The following is a 16031-nucleotide window of genomic DNA, read 5'->3' on the forward strand; positions in this document are numbered from 1 at the left end:
AATACAAACTCTTGGACACTGGAACCATTTTGAAATGCCTGTAGTCTTCACCTGCATGACCCATAATGACTCAGTCATTGAATATTGAGGGCATCCTTGTCGAGTCAGTGCATTAAGGCCATGAATACTACGGTCTCTCCTCTGCTTGGAAAGTCACATCACTCTTGGGTTTCCTTTGGGGGAGGGGAGCACCAGTCCCTTCGGCATTGTCACTTCCACCATCACTCTCCCTTCTTCCATCCCCCTCATGGATCTGTTTCTAGTGTGGAAACAAAAATGGATGCCTTATGGAGATGGTTTGGAACTCCTGCTGTGTGTAACACATATTTGTCCATAAAAGCATTTTCTGGTTTGGTACTTCAAGGAATGCTGTTTCCAAAGAGATGTTTCTACATGTTGGGAAAAGGTGTTTCGTGAAGATTCATAAGACACTTGGCATATTAAAGACTGACAAGCCCTGCTCAGTGTGTCTCAACCCTTTTGGAGCCCCGACACTAATTTTCTGGCTAATCTGTCAATATTGTACAAAACAGAATTCTTTGGCGTACCTTGGGGGAACGCTGGTCTGTATGCTATCTCTTTACTGGATTTTGATTTCTTTGAGAGTGAAAAGTGTGTTTTACTTCCTTTTGTTGTAGTCCGAGTATAGTTCTTGGCACGTAAATAGTATGATGGGGGCACACTGATGGTCTATAATTATCTATTTCAGTTAAATCCATACAGTATTCATAACATTAGATTAGCAGTACTTACTAGATGAAGACGTAGTTCATTTCTGCAGTTATCTTTTCATGTCATAACATTCAAATGCCATCCTTTCTCTGACGTGTCTCACTGTGGTCAAGTCCTTTTTCCCATCACACTTAAATGAGAGTCCTACTTTTAAACACTCCTAAGCCATGTGACGAATGAATTTTACTAAGAGGTATCCTCTTGAATATAGGGAAGCTCCTGACCAGAATACTGAAGGTAATATTGCATCCAGGTAAACACAATTGAGAATAAACCCAGGGCTGGCGACTCTCAGGTGATCAACAGCTCGTAGGGATGGACTGCTTAGGCGGCCTAGAATCTGATGAATGGCTCTGCTTTAGTCTGTGTAGTCTAGACCTTGGCTCCATGCCCTCTGTGTGGAGAATATAATGCTCATCCCACAGACCTATAAATATTCTAAAAAGAACTGGGAAATACCTTGTTTTGCTAATATACAATGAATAGGTCACATAATATTTTAAAATGAGTTCCATCCTATACACATATTACATGAATAAATTACACTGTAAATACTATTTTTATGTCATTGAATGGAGAGTATTTCAATTTTAGTTTTGTTAGTACTCAGATAATTTTAGTGCCAGTATATATTGTAAAATGTCCTTGAGGAAGAGGACATGAGATTGCAAACATATGTTTTTGTTTATATTATTTGTTAAATATGTAAAACCCCCTACTATTTCTCAAGTCAAAATACTCTTCTCATTCCAGTGAATTCTTCTTAAATTCTTTACATTACAGACTTATCCTATTTAGGAATGTGTCATTAAAATAATAACATTTATAATCTAAAACTGCTTAATAACTCTAACTCTATTTTTATTAAATGGACCGAGTACTTCACTCTTAATAGATAATGGTTGTTAAGCTAAATATTTACAGAAAACCAGCCCTCATGTTGTTACAGTATGAGCTTCCCTAGAGGAGATCTTGTTTATTTGGTGGTAATAAATAAACTCGCTGTGCACCGCGGCCATTCCATTTCTCAGCAGGGGTCTTGGCAGCTGTGGAGAGCATTTTATATTCTCATCAAGTGCATAAAAGCCCATGTCCCTGCTCCTCTTTATGGATTCAGATTACTGATGTAGACTCTGAAAAATCCCCGCGTAGCTCTGATCATTAATATACCAGAAGCTGGTTGACAAGCAGAACACTTTCTTTATCACCAGTGGTGTTTATGTATTGGAATAGTGGTTACTGGAAGCTCATACGCAAGCACAAGAACACGCACATAAATACTCATGGTGGCTTTTACTGGAAACTAAACTCGACAAGCAGTACTAAAATCTTTTCATTTGGGAAATCAGAGTTGACCAGGTATGCGTCATTATTCAGATTCATTTGTATTCTTTCCATTCCTTTTTTTGTTTGCTCCAGCAATCACTTAATGTATCACTGGAAAGTTCTCTCTGTTTCTTTTCCCACAGACCATGGAATCCCTCAATGGTGGCAAACCGTTTCTGCAAGCATTTTATGTCGATTTGCAAGGAGTCATCAAAACCCTTCGGTATTATGCAGGCTGGGCTGATAAAATTCACGGGATGACCATTCCTGTAGGTATGTGAGACCTGAGTACGTTGAAAAGGGAAACATGAGACCTCAGCAGAAACACACTGTCACCATCAAACACAGACAGCAGTCACATGGAGTACAGATCTGAGCACACTTTTGCAGCAGCTTGAACTGAACAAAGAACAAAACAGATTTTGTCACTGCTTCTGACAGTATCCCTATTTCAGTATGTAGCCAGTCCACACATAGGTGCAGAGGAAGCCACATCAGTACATCAGTCAGCTAAGGAACAAGCGTGTGTCAGCTGCAGAGTTCCTTGCACTGTGCTAGCTTAGGTGCTGGGGGCGTGACAAGCATTGGGTGTGGGAAAGCCAGGGAAAACTGAGAAGATTAAGACTTGGCCCTTGGTCTCCTGAAACCTAAGATTTTCTTGTTTAGAAGGAAATCCTCTAAAATGTTAACAGTTGTCTTCTCTGAGTGGTGAGATTATGGATTGTTTATTATTTCTTTTTCATATTTCTCCATATTTTCTGTATTTCCTATAAAGACCATGAACTACTTTTACCATCTGTAAAAACAACCACCATCCTGACACATTGTCTTTTAAGATCCCGTTTTGGAGACAAAACCAGTAAGACAAAACAAAGATCTCTACAGGAGAGTTACAGTTAGGTGCTAAGCTGTGTGGCTTGGTCTGTCAGTGCTGGGGCCCTTAAAGCAATGGGAAGGCATCCAAACTAAGTCAGTGGAAAGGTCTCGGTCTGAGCATGAACACAAGCCCGCCAGGCTTCTCTGTCCTTAGGGATCCTCCAGGCAAGAACACTGGAGTGGGTTGCCAATTCCTTCTCCAGGGGATCTTTCTGACCCAGGGATCGAACCTGTGTCTCTTAGATCTTCTGTGTTGTCAGGCTTTACCACTAGTGCCACCTGGGAAGCCCAAGCATGAGTACTGGGCTGTAGTAGCATGAAATACAGTGCTTTCACAGCAGCGCCAAGGGGTAGGCACTGTTACTACCAGAGGAGAAAACAGGCCTAGAAACGTTACGTTGTCTTCCTGATTTACCCAGCAGATAAACTGTAGAGCCAAAACTTTGGCGTTAGAGCCTGGCGAATCACTTCACTAGAGCATCTGTTTTAGAAACTGGGAGGAAGAAAGATCATGGCAGGAAAGGAGCCAGCTGGAAGAGATATGAGGATATTGGCAGTGGTGAATAGGCATACAGAGAGAAAATACATGTGTTTGAGTGGCTCCTGGATGGGCTAAGTGGTGTACCAGGTGCTCTACCTGTGTTCTCTGGAGAAGAGCCAGCTTTCCTTGTGCACACTGGGGAGAGTGGAGAGTGATGCTGGGGACCTTAGAGTGCCCGTGTGGGCCTTCCTCGTGGAGGAGGATTGGTTTCCCAGGAAAGGAAACCAATGGCTGATAGTGTAGCTGGCTTAGAGCAGCGCCTCTCAAACCTGAATGTGCATATGTATTACCTGGGATCGTCTCCCAGTGTAGGTCTAGGATGGGGTCTGAGAATCTGTGTTCCTATCCAGCTGCCAGGCTATGCCTGTGCTGCCAGTTCTCTGCCTCAAGTAGTGAGGAGTCACAGTGACAAAGAAGAGAGACGAGACTTCTTCAACATTATCTCCATGAATGATGGTGACATGTGGAATGCTGGTTTTAGAAAATGGGTTTCTGGTTATAGAGACTCTTCCCTGCCATTCAGAAGTTTCCCAAGTTCAGACTCAGAAGGATGGAGAAGATAAAGGAAGGCCAGAACCTTAGTTTAGTCCTGGCTCTCAGATATTACGGACCACTGTTCTTTGTAGGATACGTAGGATTGAAGAACGGCCTAAGTGAGACAGAGTCATAGCTTGGTATGTGCATACCTGTGGGAGGGCCTGGGAATTAAAACCTTTGTCAAGAACAGGACATGTGTCAGCCTTTTCAAGCTGACCTCTGCTGTTTCAATGCAGAAAGGAAATTATCAGAATCAAAGGTTCCAGTTTTTTTGCATCCCACCTCACCTGCCATTTCACTGTTTCGGATATTTCAACATCTTTTCAAATGATATACAGAGATCTTAGAAATAAGATAAAATCTAAGGCTGTATGTATACATAAATACCTACTTGGCCTAACAATGTATTGGTTTTCTTTTGCCTCCTTAGGAGAAAAGTCCTTGATTGATTAGATAAAGATTTGTTGGAATTTTTGATCATATTTGATACTTTACTATAACTTTATCTGGCAGTAGAGGTGGTTGGTTTATAAGCCTCACTGTTTTCATCTGATGCTCTTTAGAGATTCTGAGTTAGAAGTACAGGGCTTACAAAAGACATTCACTGTAGTCTCTCCCACCTTTACTCATAAACTGGTGTCCAGCCTGTGAAGGAAAAAAAGAGGAGGAATTCTGTAAAATGCTAAGTAATTTTTGTTTCCCTAATTTCCTCTAATGTGCATTCAGAGGGATACTTTGGGAGAAGGCAATGGCACCCCACTCCAGTACTCCTGCCTGGAAAATCCCATGGATGGGGGAGCCTGGTGGGCTGCTGTCCATGGGGTCGCACAGAGTCGGACACGACTGAAGTGACTTAGCAGCAGCAGCAGCAGGATGAAGAACTCTCCAAGGATTCAGGTCATTAGGCAGAGGTCCTGGGAAGCTGTGGATCTGGGACATAAGATATTTCATTGTGGTGCCTCAGGCAGATGAAGGAAGGACAAAGACAGACATGAACTTGGCCACTTTCCTTTTTGTTCCGTTTCAGACACATTTTGGCATGCCTGTAGGCTACTGAGTGTTCATCTCACAACCCCTTTGACTAGTTCAGTGCTTAGGGCATCTGGTTGGCTAAACCCAGGGGGTCATAGTAGAAGACCAGGGAAAGGGAGGGTCATTATTGTTCACTTATTTATTCTCACGTTTGTTCAGTCAGTCCATCTGTGCTTTATTGTCATTTGTAACTTTATAATTTAATATCAGCTTGATTTCTGTCTCTGTGTTCTTGGCTTTTCTCAATGAAATCTGGACCATAAGAAAGCTATTAGCTTTTAACCATTAGGTCTTTATTGTGTTATATACGTTTCCATGTGCCAAGTCTCTTCAGTCGTGTCCAACTCTTCACGACCCTGTGGACTGTAGCCTGCTAGGCTTCTCTGTCCATGGGATTCTCTAGGCAAGAATACTGGAGTGGGTTGCCATTTCCTCCTCCAGGGAATCCTCCCAACCCAGGGATTTAACCCAGGTCTCCTGCGGCTCCTGCATTACAGGCAGATTCTTTACTGCTGAGTCACGTTTTCCTGTGAAACAGCCTAATTTTGTTTGAGATTATAAGTATAAAGAAATAATGTACTTTATGTTTGAGCATGTAAAAGTCTTGCATACAGGATCTGTGTGATTCTATGTGTGATCCTGTGAAACAAGTCAGTTTTTAAAAGGTATTATACACATTTTGCAGGTAAGAAAATGAGATAGCAAGGGTTTAGTGTCTTGAAAAAGGTCACATGTGAGTAAGTGGCAGGCCTGAGATTCAAACCCAAGTCTCTCTTTGCCTAAGCCATTGTAGACCCTCTGGTAGAGACCTGTCAGCAGAGTGGGAAAGGGAAGAGGCCAGTCAACCTGGTGAAGTCTTGAACCCTCTGCATATTTTTAGATTAAAATTAACTGTTATTCCTAGAGGAAATAGAAGGGTAGAAAGCAGTCATAAAAGTAAATCTGAAAGTTGTGTTTTTTTTTTAATCTATGACTGCTTTGTTACATTGACTCATACTCCGTGGTTCATCCAATTTAGTATCCCTGACACTGAAGGATAAGACCCAGAAAGAGTGGGAGGAATTATGCTGTTGTCTCTCGGACTCCTTCCCATTTAGGAAGGCTGGGCATTCTGCCTCATAATGGGAAGAGCTCTTCCTTTACCTCTTCTACCATGTGTCAGCCTCAGCCTCTCGGGCATCCCCTCATTCATACGTTCATTCAGCAGATTTTTTTAAGCACCTGTGTTAAACACTGGGGCTACAAAGGTAAACAGGTCAGATGCCCATAGAATAGTAAGGAAAACAAGCAGGTAGACAGCCGAGTGCAATATAGAGTGGCTTGTTCACATATGGACATACAAAGTTCAGTGTGTACTCTGTAGGAAAGGCATATCACTCAGCATTAAGGCTTCCTGGAGAAGGAAGTGAGATACAGAGCTGATACCTGTGCAAGGGCTGGTGCGTGAAGATGTAGCCAGGGCGACAACCAGCAGTGCTAGCAGTCTGCGCAGAGCATGGAGGGAGCAGAGTCTGTGTGCTAGTGTGGCCAGTTTTAGCAGACAGTGGGGCCCTGGGCCTGGGGAGGCTGCTACAAGTGTTTTTCCACAGTAATGGTGAGTCACTGAATTATTTTAAGTAAATAAGTGTCTTGATCAAAATTGGTCTTAGAAAGAGATTTTGATGACATAATGGATAATCAGTTGCAGAGAGCAAGTAAGTACTTTTCCCCCCTCCCCCGGCAGGGTAGCCTCCCTCTAGAATATCTGGGAGGAGGAAAAAGGATTGCAGCATGACCACTGCTGAGCCTCCACTGGACAGCCATTTCGCACTCTGAACTGAGAGATTCCCTTATCCCTCTCTGTTACATCCTAACCAAGGCCCACAGTTGGATGTTTTCACAGAATCATGCAGTATTAGTTTGACTCACAATGGTCTTAATGTTCTTGTCTTTACAATATTATCTATAATTTCTGGCCATGGTACTCAATGGAACCATTCTTTCTGACCATAAATCCTATGCTTTGACCCTTCTGCTATAACATCTGCTAATTATGATGATAAATAATAATCATTATTATGATTTATTGTACACTTTCCTTGTGCCTATTATAGTATCTCTAATCTCATAGCAGCCCTCCAGGGGAAGTAGTTTTATCTCCATTCTGATCATTTTTAACCTGTGCCAAAATTCTCGGCTCCTCCTATGGCCGCAAAATCTTTGTGCTGGAGGAAGGAACAAAGATTATCTTCAGTTCACTGAGGGAGAAGTCGAGGTTTTGGTTTACATTACTTATGATTTTTCTCTGTTACAGTGTTGATTTGTTTTGTGATAGGTAAGCAGAGAAAATGTAGTTCATACTTTAACTAAATTCTGACATAAAATTGAGTTTATGATACATTAGCATATCCAAAGGTTAAAAAGCTACACAGGCCACCTGTAGTTATTTATCCAGTTCACCTCCTCTCAGTTTTACCTGTTAAATTAAAGGATAGGCTAAAAATGTGCAAAAATTGTCTTGAATCCTAATGTTCTGCCTTCAACAGCTCGATCTGATTTAATGTTGTCAACAGAGAACTCATATGGTGAGATCATGTTCAATCAATGAGAATGTGGAGCTGTTTGCTTTACTCACCTAAGCAGAACCCAGGGCAGATAGAAAGAAACAAAGTGTCTGACTTTGTGACCCCATGGAATTCTCCAGGCCAGAATACTGGAGTGGGTAGCCTTTCCCTTCTCCAGGGGATCTTCCCAGCCCAGAGATTGAACCCAGGTCTGTACATTGCAGACAGACTCTTAACCAGCTGAGCCACAGGGGAAGCCCAAGAATACTGGAGTGGGTAACCTATACCTTCTCCAGTGGATCTTCCCAGCCCAGTGTCTCCTGCATTTCAGGCGGATTCTTGACCAGCTAAGCTATCAGGGAAACCCAAAGCAGGTTGAGTTCCCTGAATTGGTGGTGACAGATTATGGAGTCTGCTTCACATGTAACCTCTTTGAGAGGCAGGTTGAAGAAAACTCAGGGATCCCTAAGGCCATCCTCCTCATTTTTCAGACAGAGAAACTAAGGTCCAGAGAAGTAAAGTAGCTTTTTTCCCAAGATCATATAATGTGTAGTGGTAGAGCTAAGATATGTTCATAATTGACTCAGGAGCATGTAGTTAAACTTCTGAGATGCTGCCACTTGACCCCTGGGGGAAATAGTGTCATCTTCACTGTATGTAGACTCTCCAGTGTCTGTGTAGGTATCTGTGGTGTTTATCATTACAGCTGTGAAATGCCCAGTGAGATCTGCCCAGTCTCAGAATACATAGGAATCTGCTAGAGGACGTAATGAACTAGTTCAGTGTAGTTGGTCTAACTGTTCATTACTGGGGTCACCAAAAGGTCATTGCTAGTTTAGAAGATGGCCATCCATTCATTGAATTGTTTAACCGATTTTGACGCTATTAAATAAACTCATTTTTAGAGTTACCAGCTGTATAAAAATTGTAGCAGTTCTTGAAATGCTCTTAGTATTATAGTTGGGAGCCATTTCTTGAGGGTCCATGTTTAATAAATTTCTCCTCAATTTCTGGCACATTTCAGAGTCTTCTGATTTCATTTACCCTACATATTACCTAATCATACTCTAGTTTATGTATAGAGTGAGTGTGTCAATGCCCGATACTCTTATGAGAATAATAATTTTGTTAATTTTTTTTCAAGCAGCTGTTAAATCTGCTTTAAGGAGTAATGTTTATCCTGAAGGAATAATCCACACAGTTGTTGTAATTAAGTAACTTCTATCTTTCCTGTGTAATTTGCTGTCAGTCGGTTCAGTCACTCCGTCATGTCCGACTCTTGGTGACTGTGGTCTGCAGCACGCCAAGCTTCCCTGTCCATCCAACTCCCAGAGCTTGCTCAAACTCACGTCCATTAAATGACATAGAACAGTGGCTCAACATTCACAAATACGGAAGAAGTTTTCCTGTTACTCATCTCTAGGGACAAAGACTCTTCTTAGTTTTACTGTAAACTAAGAAATGGCTTAATCTATACATGCTCGGTAAAATTTGATCCATAGTTCAACTAAATTCATGATAAAGCTTTTAATTGTAATTCTTCGTCAAGTTATATAACACTGAGGTGTAAAAACACATCAGAAAAGTTGTCTCTGGGTGTGTCTTAAACTCCTTCTAAGAACAGTAGTTTTTACTTTCTTGAATGAAATGCAAAAGAGGCTAAGAGATAAAAAGTCCTAAACACGAGATTTAGTATTTCCGTCTTGGTGTCTCATCTCTTCTTTAGTTTTCTCCACCATGGTTGTGTCCTAACTTGCTGGCTTGGAATATGGTATTCAGAACATTTATTTGTTATTTTTATCAAATGCAGTCCGTTCTTGCTGAGTCTGAGCTCTCTCTGTAATGCCTTATATTTGGTAAGAAGACCTAAGATGGTTGTAACCTAAAGTGGAGTATCTGAGTTTGGATGGAGATTTTTTTTCCTCTGTCAAGCTGATGTGCCTTATAGTGCAAAGCTAGAGAAATGATGGAAACAATCTTTTTAATCATCTTACTGTATTTAAATAGTGTTACAGCAAAAAGACTAAAGGTGTTTCAGATGGTAAAGAGTCTGCCTCCAAAGCAGGAGACCCAGGTTCTAATCCTGGGTCAAGAAGATTCCCTGGAGAAGGGAATGGCTATCTACTCCAATATTCTTGCCTGGAGAATTCCATGGATGGAGCAATTTGACAGGCTATAGTCAATGAGGCTATATAGTTCATGTCCATGAGGACATGACTGAGCAACTAACCCTTTTACTTTGGGCTTTCCGGGTGGCTCAGTGGTTAAAAAAAAAAAAATCTGCCTGCCAGTGCGGGAGATGTGGGTTCCATCTCTGGGTTAGGAAGATCTCCTGAAGGAGGAAATGGCAACCCTCTCCAGTATTCTTGCCTGGGAAATCCCTTGGATAGAGAAACCTAGTGGGCTGTGGTCCATGGAGTCACAAAGAGTCAGACATGATTGAGTGCCTGAACACATTAACAAAAGATGGGAAATGGGCTGTGATTTTTTTTCTAGGCAGAGAGGTGTACTCATACTTCGTCCTAGGTACAGAAGAGAAGGAGGGAGAAGTAACCCTGCCGCCCACTGGCGTTCACTTATCCCAGATGCAGAGAGGCGCTCAGCCTTAGACTCCCCATCCCAAGAGGAAGCCTGCGCTCTGTAGCATTTCCTTTATAGCTTGAGATACAGGAGTCTATGTGAGTTCTCTCTCCACACACCACATCCTTGAAGAATCATCTTCACCCTTTTTTCCCCCTTCTGCATTCCTTGGCATCACACTCTGATTCTGTGGTTTGTGATATCCACCTAAATCCAAACCTTATTCACCTTTGGTATGTTTCTAAGGGAAGTGAACTTGAAGTCTGATGACCCAGTTTCAAGTTCAGGAGCCACAACTTAACCAGTGATACTACTTTAGACTTAACTTCTCTGTGGCATATTTTCACTACTTGTAAATTTCAAATAATAATAGTTGCCTTAATTTTTCCATACATTGTTTTGAGCATGAAATGAGGCAAGAATATGAAAATATTTTGTTAAAGTTATATATGTTTTTGTTTTTATTTTTGTAATTTAAAAGTGTTAAAAACATTGCTTAGATTCTTCTACACTTCAGATCAGAGAGGCCAAAAGTAAATAGAAATGAAGTCAACAACTGTAGATCATCACGAGACCTGGGGACTTCCCTTTATCCACTTGGCTCCTCTGAACCTGGGTACCTGGAGTGTGATCTGTGCATCAGAGCATTGGTGTAACCTGAGAGCTTGCAGAAATGCAGACTCTTGGGTTCTAGCCTAGATTTACAGGTTCAGAATCTGCATTTTAATAACTCCAGATGCTTTGTGTACACATTTAAATTTGAGAAGCACAGTGTGGCATATTATGTGGCACAATGAAAATCAGAACCACAATGAGGTATCACCTCACCCTGGTCAGAATGGCTATCATCAAAAAGTCTATAAACAGTAAATCCTGGAGAGAATGTAGAGAAAAGGGAACCCTCCTACACTATTGGTGGGAATATAAATTGGTACAACCAGATAAGAACAGTATGGAGGTTCCACAAAAAACTAAAAATACAGTTGTCATATGATCCAGCAAGTCCACTCCTGGGTATATATCTGGAGAAAACTCTTAACTCAAAAATCACATGCCCAGTGTTCATAGCAGCATTATTTACAACAGCCAAGACATGGAAGCAACCTAAATGTCCCTTGACGGATGAGTGGATAAAGAAGATATGTGTGTGTGTGTATGTATACACATAATGGAGTGTTATTATTCAGCCATATAAAGAATGAAATAATGTCATTTGCACTAACATGGATGGACCTAGAAATTATCATACTAAGAGTATTAAGTTAGACAAGGATAATTATCATATGGTATCAGTAATATGTGGAATCTTTAAAAGATGATAAAAATGAAATTATTTACAGAATGGACTCACAGACATGGAAAGCAAACTTACAGTCACTAAAGTGAGAAGGTAAGGGAGGGATGAATTTGGAATTTTGGATTAAGAGATGCAGACTACTATATATAAAACAAATAGACAGGAAGGACCTACTGTATAGCACAAGGAACTGTGTTTAATATTTATAATAAATGCAAAAAGGCAAAATGGTTGTCTCAGGAGGCCTTACAAGTAGCTGAGAAAAGAGAGGTGAAAGAAAGGCAAAGAGGAAAAGGAAAGATATACCCATCTGCATGCAGAGTTCCAGAGAATAGCAAGGAGAGATAAGAAAGCCTTCCTAAGTAATCAATGCAAAGAAATAGAGGAAAACAATAGAATGGGAAAGACTAGAGTTCTCGTGAAGAAAATTTGAGATTCCAAGGGAACATTTCATCCAAAGATGGGCTCAGTAAAGTACAGAAATGGTATGGACCTAACAGAAGCAGAAGATATTAAGAAGAGTTGGCAATAATACACAGAAGAACTGTACAAAAAAGATCTTCATGACCCAGATAATCATGATAGTGTGATCACTCACCTAGAGCCAGGCATCCTGGAATGTGAAGTCAAGTGGGCCTTAGGAAGCATCACTATGAACAAAGCTAGTGGAGGTGATGGAATTCCAGTTAAGCTATTTCAGATCCTAAAAGATGATGCTGTGAAAGTGCTGCACTCAATATGCCAGCAAATTTGGAAAACTCAGCAGTGGCCACAGGACTGGAAAAGGTCAGTTTTCATTCCAGTCTCTAAGAAAGGCAATACCCAAACTACTGCACAATTGTACCCATCTCACACCCTAGCACAGTAATGCTCAAAATTCTCCAAGCCAGTCTTCAGCAATACATGAACCGTGAACTTCAGATGTTCAAGCTGGTTTTAGAAAAAGTAGAGGAACCAGAGATCAAATTGCCAACATCCACTGGGTCATTGAAAAAGCAAGAGAGTTCCAGGAAAACATCTGCTTTATTGACTATGCCAAAGCCTTTGACTGTGTGGATCACAATAAACTGTGGAAAATTCTGAAAGAGATGGGAATACCAGACCACCTGACCTGCCTCTTGAGAAATCTGTGTGCAGGTCAGGAAGCAGCAGTTAGAACTGGACATGGAACAACAGACTGGTTCCAAATAGGAAAAGGAGTACTTCAAGGCTGTATATTGTCATCCTACTTATTTAACTTATATGCAGAGTACATCATGAGAAATGCTGGACTGGATGAAGCACAGCAAGACTCAAGGTTGCTGGTAGATATATCGATAACCTCAGATATGCAGATGACATCACCTTTATAAGATCATGGCATCCGGTCCCATGACTTCATGGCAAATAGATGGAGAAACAATGGAAACAGTGGCTGACTTATTTTTCTGGGCTCCAAAATCACTGCAGATGGTGATTGCAGCCATGAAATTAAAAGATGCTTACTCCTTGGAAGGACCAACCTAGACAGCATATTAAAAAGCAGAGACATTACTTTGCCAACAAAGGTCCGTCTAGTCAAGGCTATGGTTTTTCCAGTAGTCACGTATGGATGTGAGAGTTGAACTATAAAGAAAGCTAAGTGCCAAAGAATTGATGTTTTTGAACTGTGGTGTTGGAGAAGACTCTTGAGAGTGCCTTGGACTGCAAGGAGATCAAACCAGTCCATCCTAAAGAAGATCAGTCCTGAGTATTCATTGGAAGGACTGATCTTGAAGCTGAAACTCCAATACTTTGGCCACCTGATGCGAAGAACTCACTTATTTGAAAAGACCCTCATGCTGGGAAGGATTGAAGGCAGGAGGAGAAGGGGACGACAGAGGATGAAATGGTTGGATGGCATCACCAATTCAATGGACATGAGTTTGGGTAAACTTTGGGAGTTGGTGATGGACAGGGAGGCCTGGTGAGCTGCAGTCCATGGGGTCACAAAGAGTTAGAGACGACTGGGTAACTGAACTGAACTGAACTGAATCCATGTTTATTTTAATTATTAGGCTTGAAGAATATTAGAAGAAAATATTGCTAGCTCATGAAATCTTTTATTTCTTAGATTTTCCTGAATGTGAGGCTAACAAATAGCTTTTAAAAGATGAGTTAATTTAAGATATTATAAGTAATAGGGTAGGTGGTACTTGGATATAGTAAAAATTAAGATGGCTCTTTTTTGCAATTTGAAAATTTTTATTGGAATGTAGTATTTTTACAATATTTTATTAGTTTCTGCTGTCCAGCAAAGTGAACCAGCTGTACGTATGCATATCCCCTCTGTTTTGGATTTCAGGAACGTGGCTCTTACGTGATTGTCCTTTGAGGAACCCTGGTCTAGAAGCTGGTGAGAGTCAGAGCTGGGTCATACTAGTTGTGTGGGACCTCTGGCGTGCCTCCAGCCCTGGTCAGGGGTTACATGTAGGAGGTATAGTTCTCATGTGCCAAGTACCCTGCTCAGACTAAGGGTGTTCAGAATCTTCTTCCACCAACCATCCTAGAATACAGACTGAACTCAAAGGTCTGGGACCCCTTCTTTATCTCTCTCATTCAGTGCTCTTTTGGGAAGAGCTCAAGCACCAAAATGCCCTTTATTTATTTACTGTTTAGAGAAACTTAGAAGAGTCTTCAGTTTCTTTCCTTGTGCCAGCTTTAGCTAAATGTTGATTCTGTGAACATTTATCCAGGAAAGTTCTCATTCCCCATAACTCAGTTTCCCTTTGGATATAGCTATGGAGTTAAGTTCATTTCCTTTTGAGGTCAGCTTTTAAAGATTGCCCTACATTTCTTTTTTCTTCTTTTTCGTTTCTTCAATAACTTTTAAAATTACATACGTAGTACAACTAGACTCCTCAGCATTTAGAATGGAGAGAGGGGAGATGCTTTATGAATTACCATGCTGTGGTTGTGCAAGTGCCCTGTGAATTCTTCTGGACATTCTAGTGCTGCTGAAATATGCACCTGTGTTGCTCTCCAGTTCGTATTCCAGTTTTCTTCTTAGCCCTTTTGCACTTCATATTGACATTACACTCTCTTTCTATAGTCTGGGATTAATACTTGAATCCATCATCTTACCCATATTACAGCATTTATTTGGGAAGAATTTCCTTGCAAATGATACTCTTTAGCCTCTTGATCATTTTTTTTTCTCCCCATGAGAAATCTTCTCAGGGAGAAGAAACAAACATTTATATCTTCTAAAGGAAAAACTGAAAAGTATTAATAGGAAAAAAAGCTTTTTCAGAGATTTATAAATTGAAGAAAGGTGGTAACTGGCACTATTGTAAAGAAAGATATCTATGAAAATTCTTGAATTGTCTGCGTACAAAGCTGAGATAGTTAACTTGATTTTTTAAATATTACTTAGACTTCTTATTGTCCTCCTGTGGATGGTTTCCATATTTGGGCTATTTTTTGTTGTTTTAGTGGAGATACATTCTAAAATAATTTCTTTGCTACAGTTACTGAGTTTACCTACTTCCTAAAGTCTTTAATTTAAAGTATATACATCAAACAAAATTAAGAGACAAGTAGCAGACTAGGGGAAAACTTTGCATATACACATGACAAAGGCCTAATGTCCTTAATGTATACAGAGTTCTCTAACTGACAGAAAAAGAAGAATAAACCAGTAGAAAAATGGGAGAGGATATAAACCTGAAGAAAAAAATTTTAATGGCTATTAAACATGAAAACATATTCAATCCATATATCATCAAGCACAAATCAAAACAAGTTGTCATTTTCTTTCAGGTTGACCAAAATTTAAAGATTTGAAAAAACCCCCATGTTAAAGGATAGGGAGGAAAAAAACATGTTGGAATTATGAACTGAATAATTTTTCTGAAGGGTGATTTGGCAGTATTTATCAAAATGTGAAATGCGTGTACATTCTGACTGTGAAGTTTCACCAATATGCATAGATATATAAAATAGTGCTACAGCATTATTTATATAGCTTGCACTGAAAGTAGTCTCTTTAGTCCTTCAGGACAGTTGACAGCAGTACCATTATTTATTGAGCCAGTGGCAAAACATGCAGCAGCTTAAAAAGTGTGTTAGATTTATATGAAAAAAAAGTGGGAAAAACCAAAGTGTAGAAGCCTATGTATCATATAGTCCCATTTGTATTCTTTTAAAAAGAGAGAGGATAAAAGGATGCTAATGTATGTGGGGGGAAAAGTTCTTTGAAAAGATGTACCAGCAACAGATAGCTGTTAATGCTGGGAAGAATTAACATCTCCCCCTGTCCCTGCTCTTATCCACATCTCTAATAGTAATGCTCTTCCTGAGTATTAACAGAGGGTCTCCACTTTCCCCAGTGAACATCTTTTGAGAGAGAAAACAGGTGTCAGTGAAGTGGCCAAAGGGTTGACAATTAATGCAGGGGGCAGGTGCGAGGAAGACCCAATACCAAAAATGAAGAGCTTTATGCTAAAAACAGGCATTTTTTGGTTATTTCCTTTAGCCACTTAAAATAATTCAGATAAACATAATGGTACTTTCCTAAAGAAGAATTTGGTTTGGATTTCCTGGTATT

General features: G+C 40.4%; 1 protein-coding gene across 1 annotated transcript in view; it reads left to right on the top strand.

Moving 5' to 3' along the window:
- ALDH1A2 (aldehyde dehydrogenase 1 family member A2) overlaps nt 1-16031 on the top strand; it is a 116494-nt gene that overhangs the window by 58067 nt on the left and 42396 nt on the right. The window contains exon 4 of the mRNA XM_052646637.1: nt 2202-2331. Within this exon, the coding sequence (XP_052502597.1) occupies nt 2202-2331 (130 nt within the window). The remainder of the gene's footprint in view (nt 1-2201; nt 2332-16031) is intronic.

Source organism: Budorcas taxicolor, chromosome 10 (genome assembly GCF_023091745.1).
Source record: "Budorcas taxicolor isolate Tak-1 chromosome 10, Takin1.1, whole genome shotgun sequence".
Classification (NCBI taxonomy): Eukaryota; Metazoa; Chordata; class Mammalia; order Artiodactyla; family Bovidae; genus Budorcas; species Budorcas taxicolor.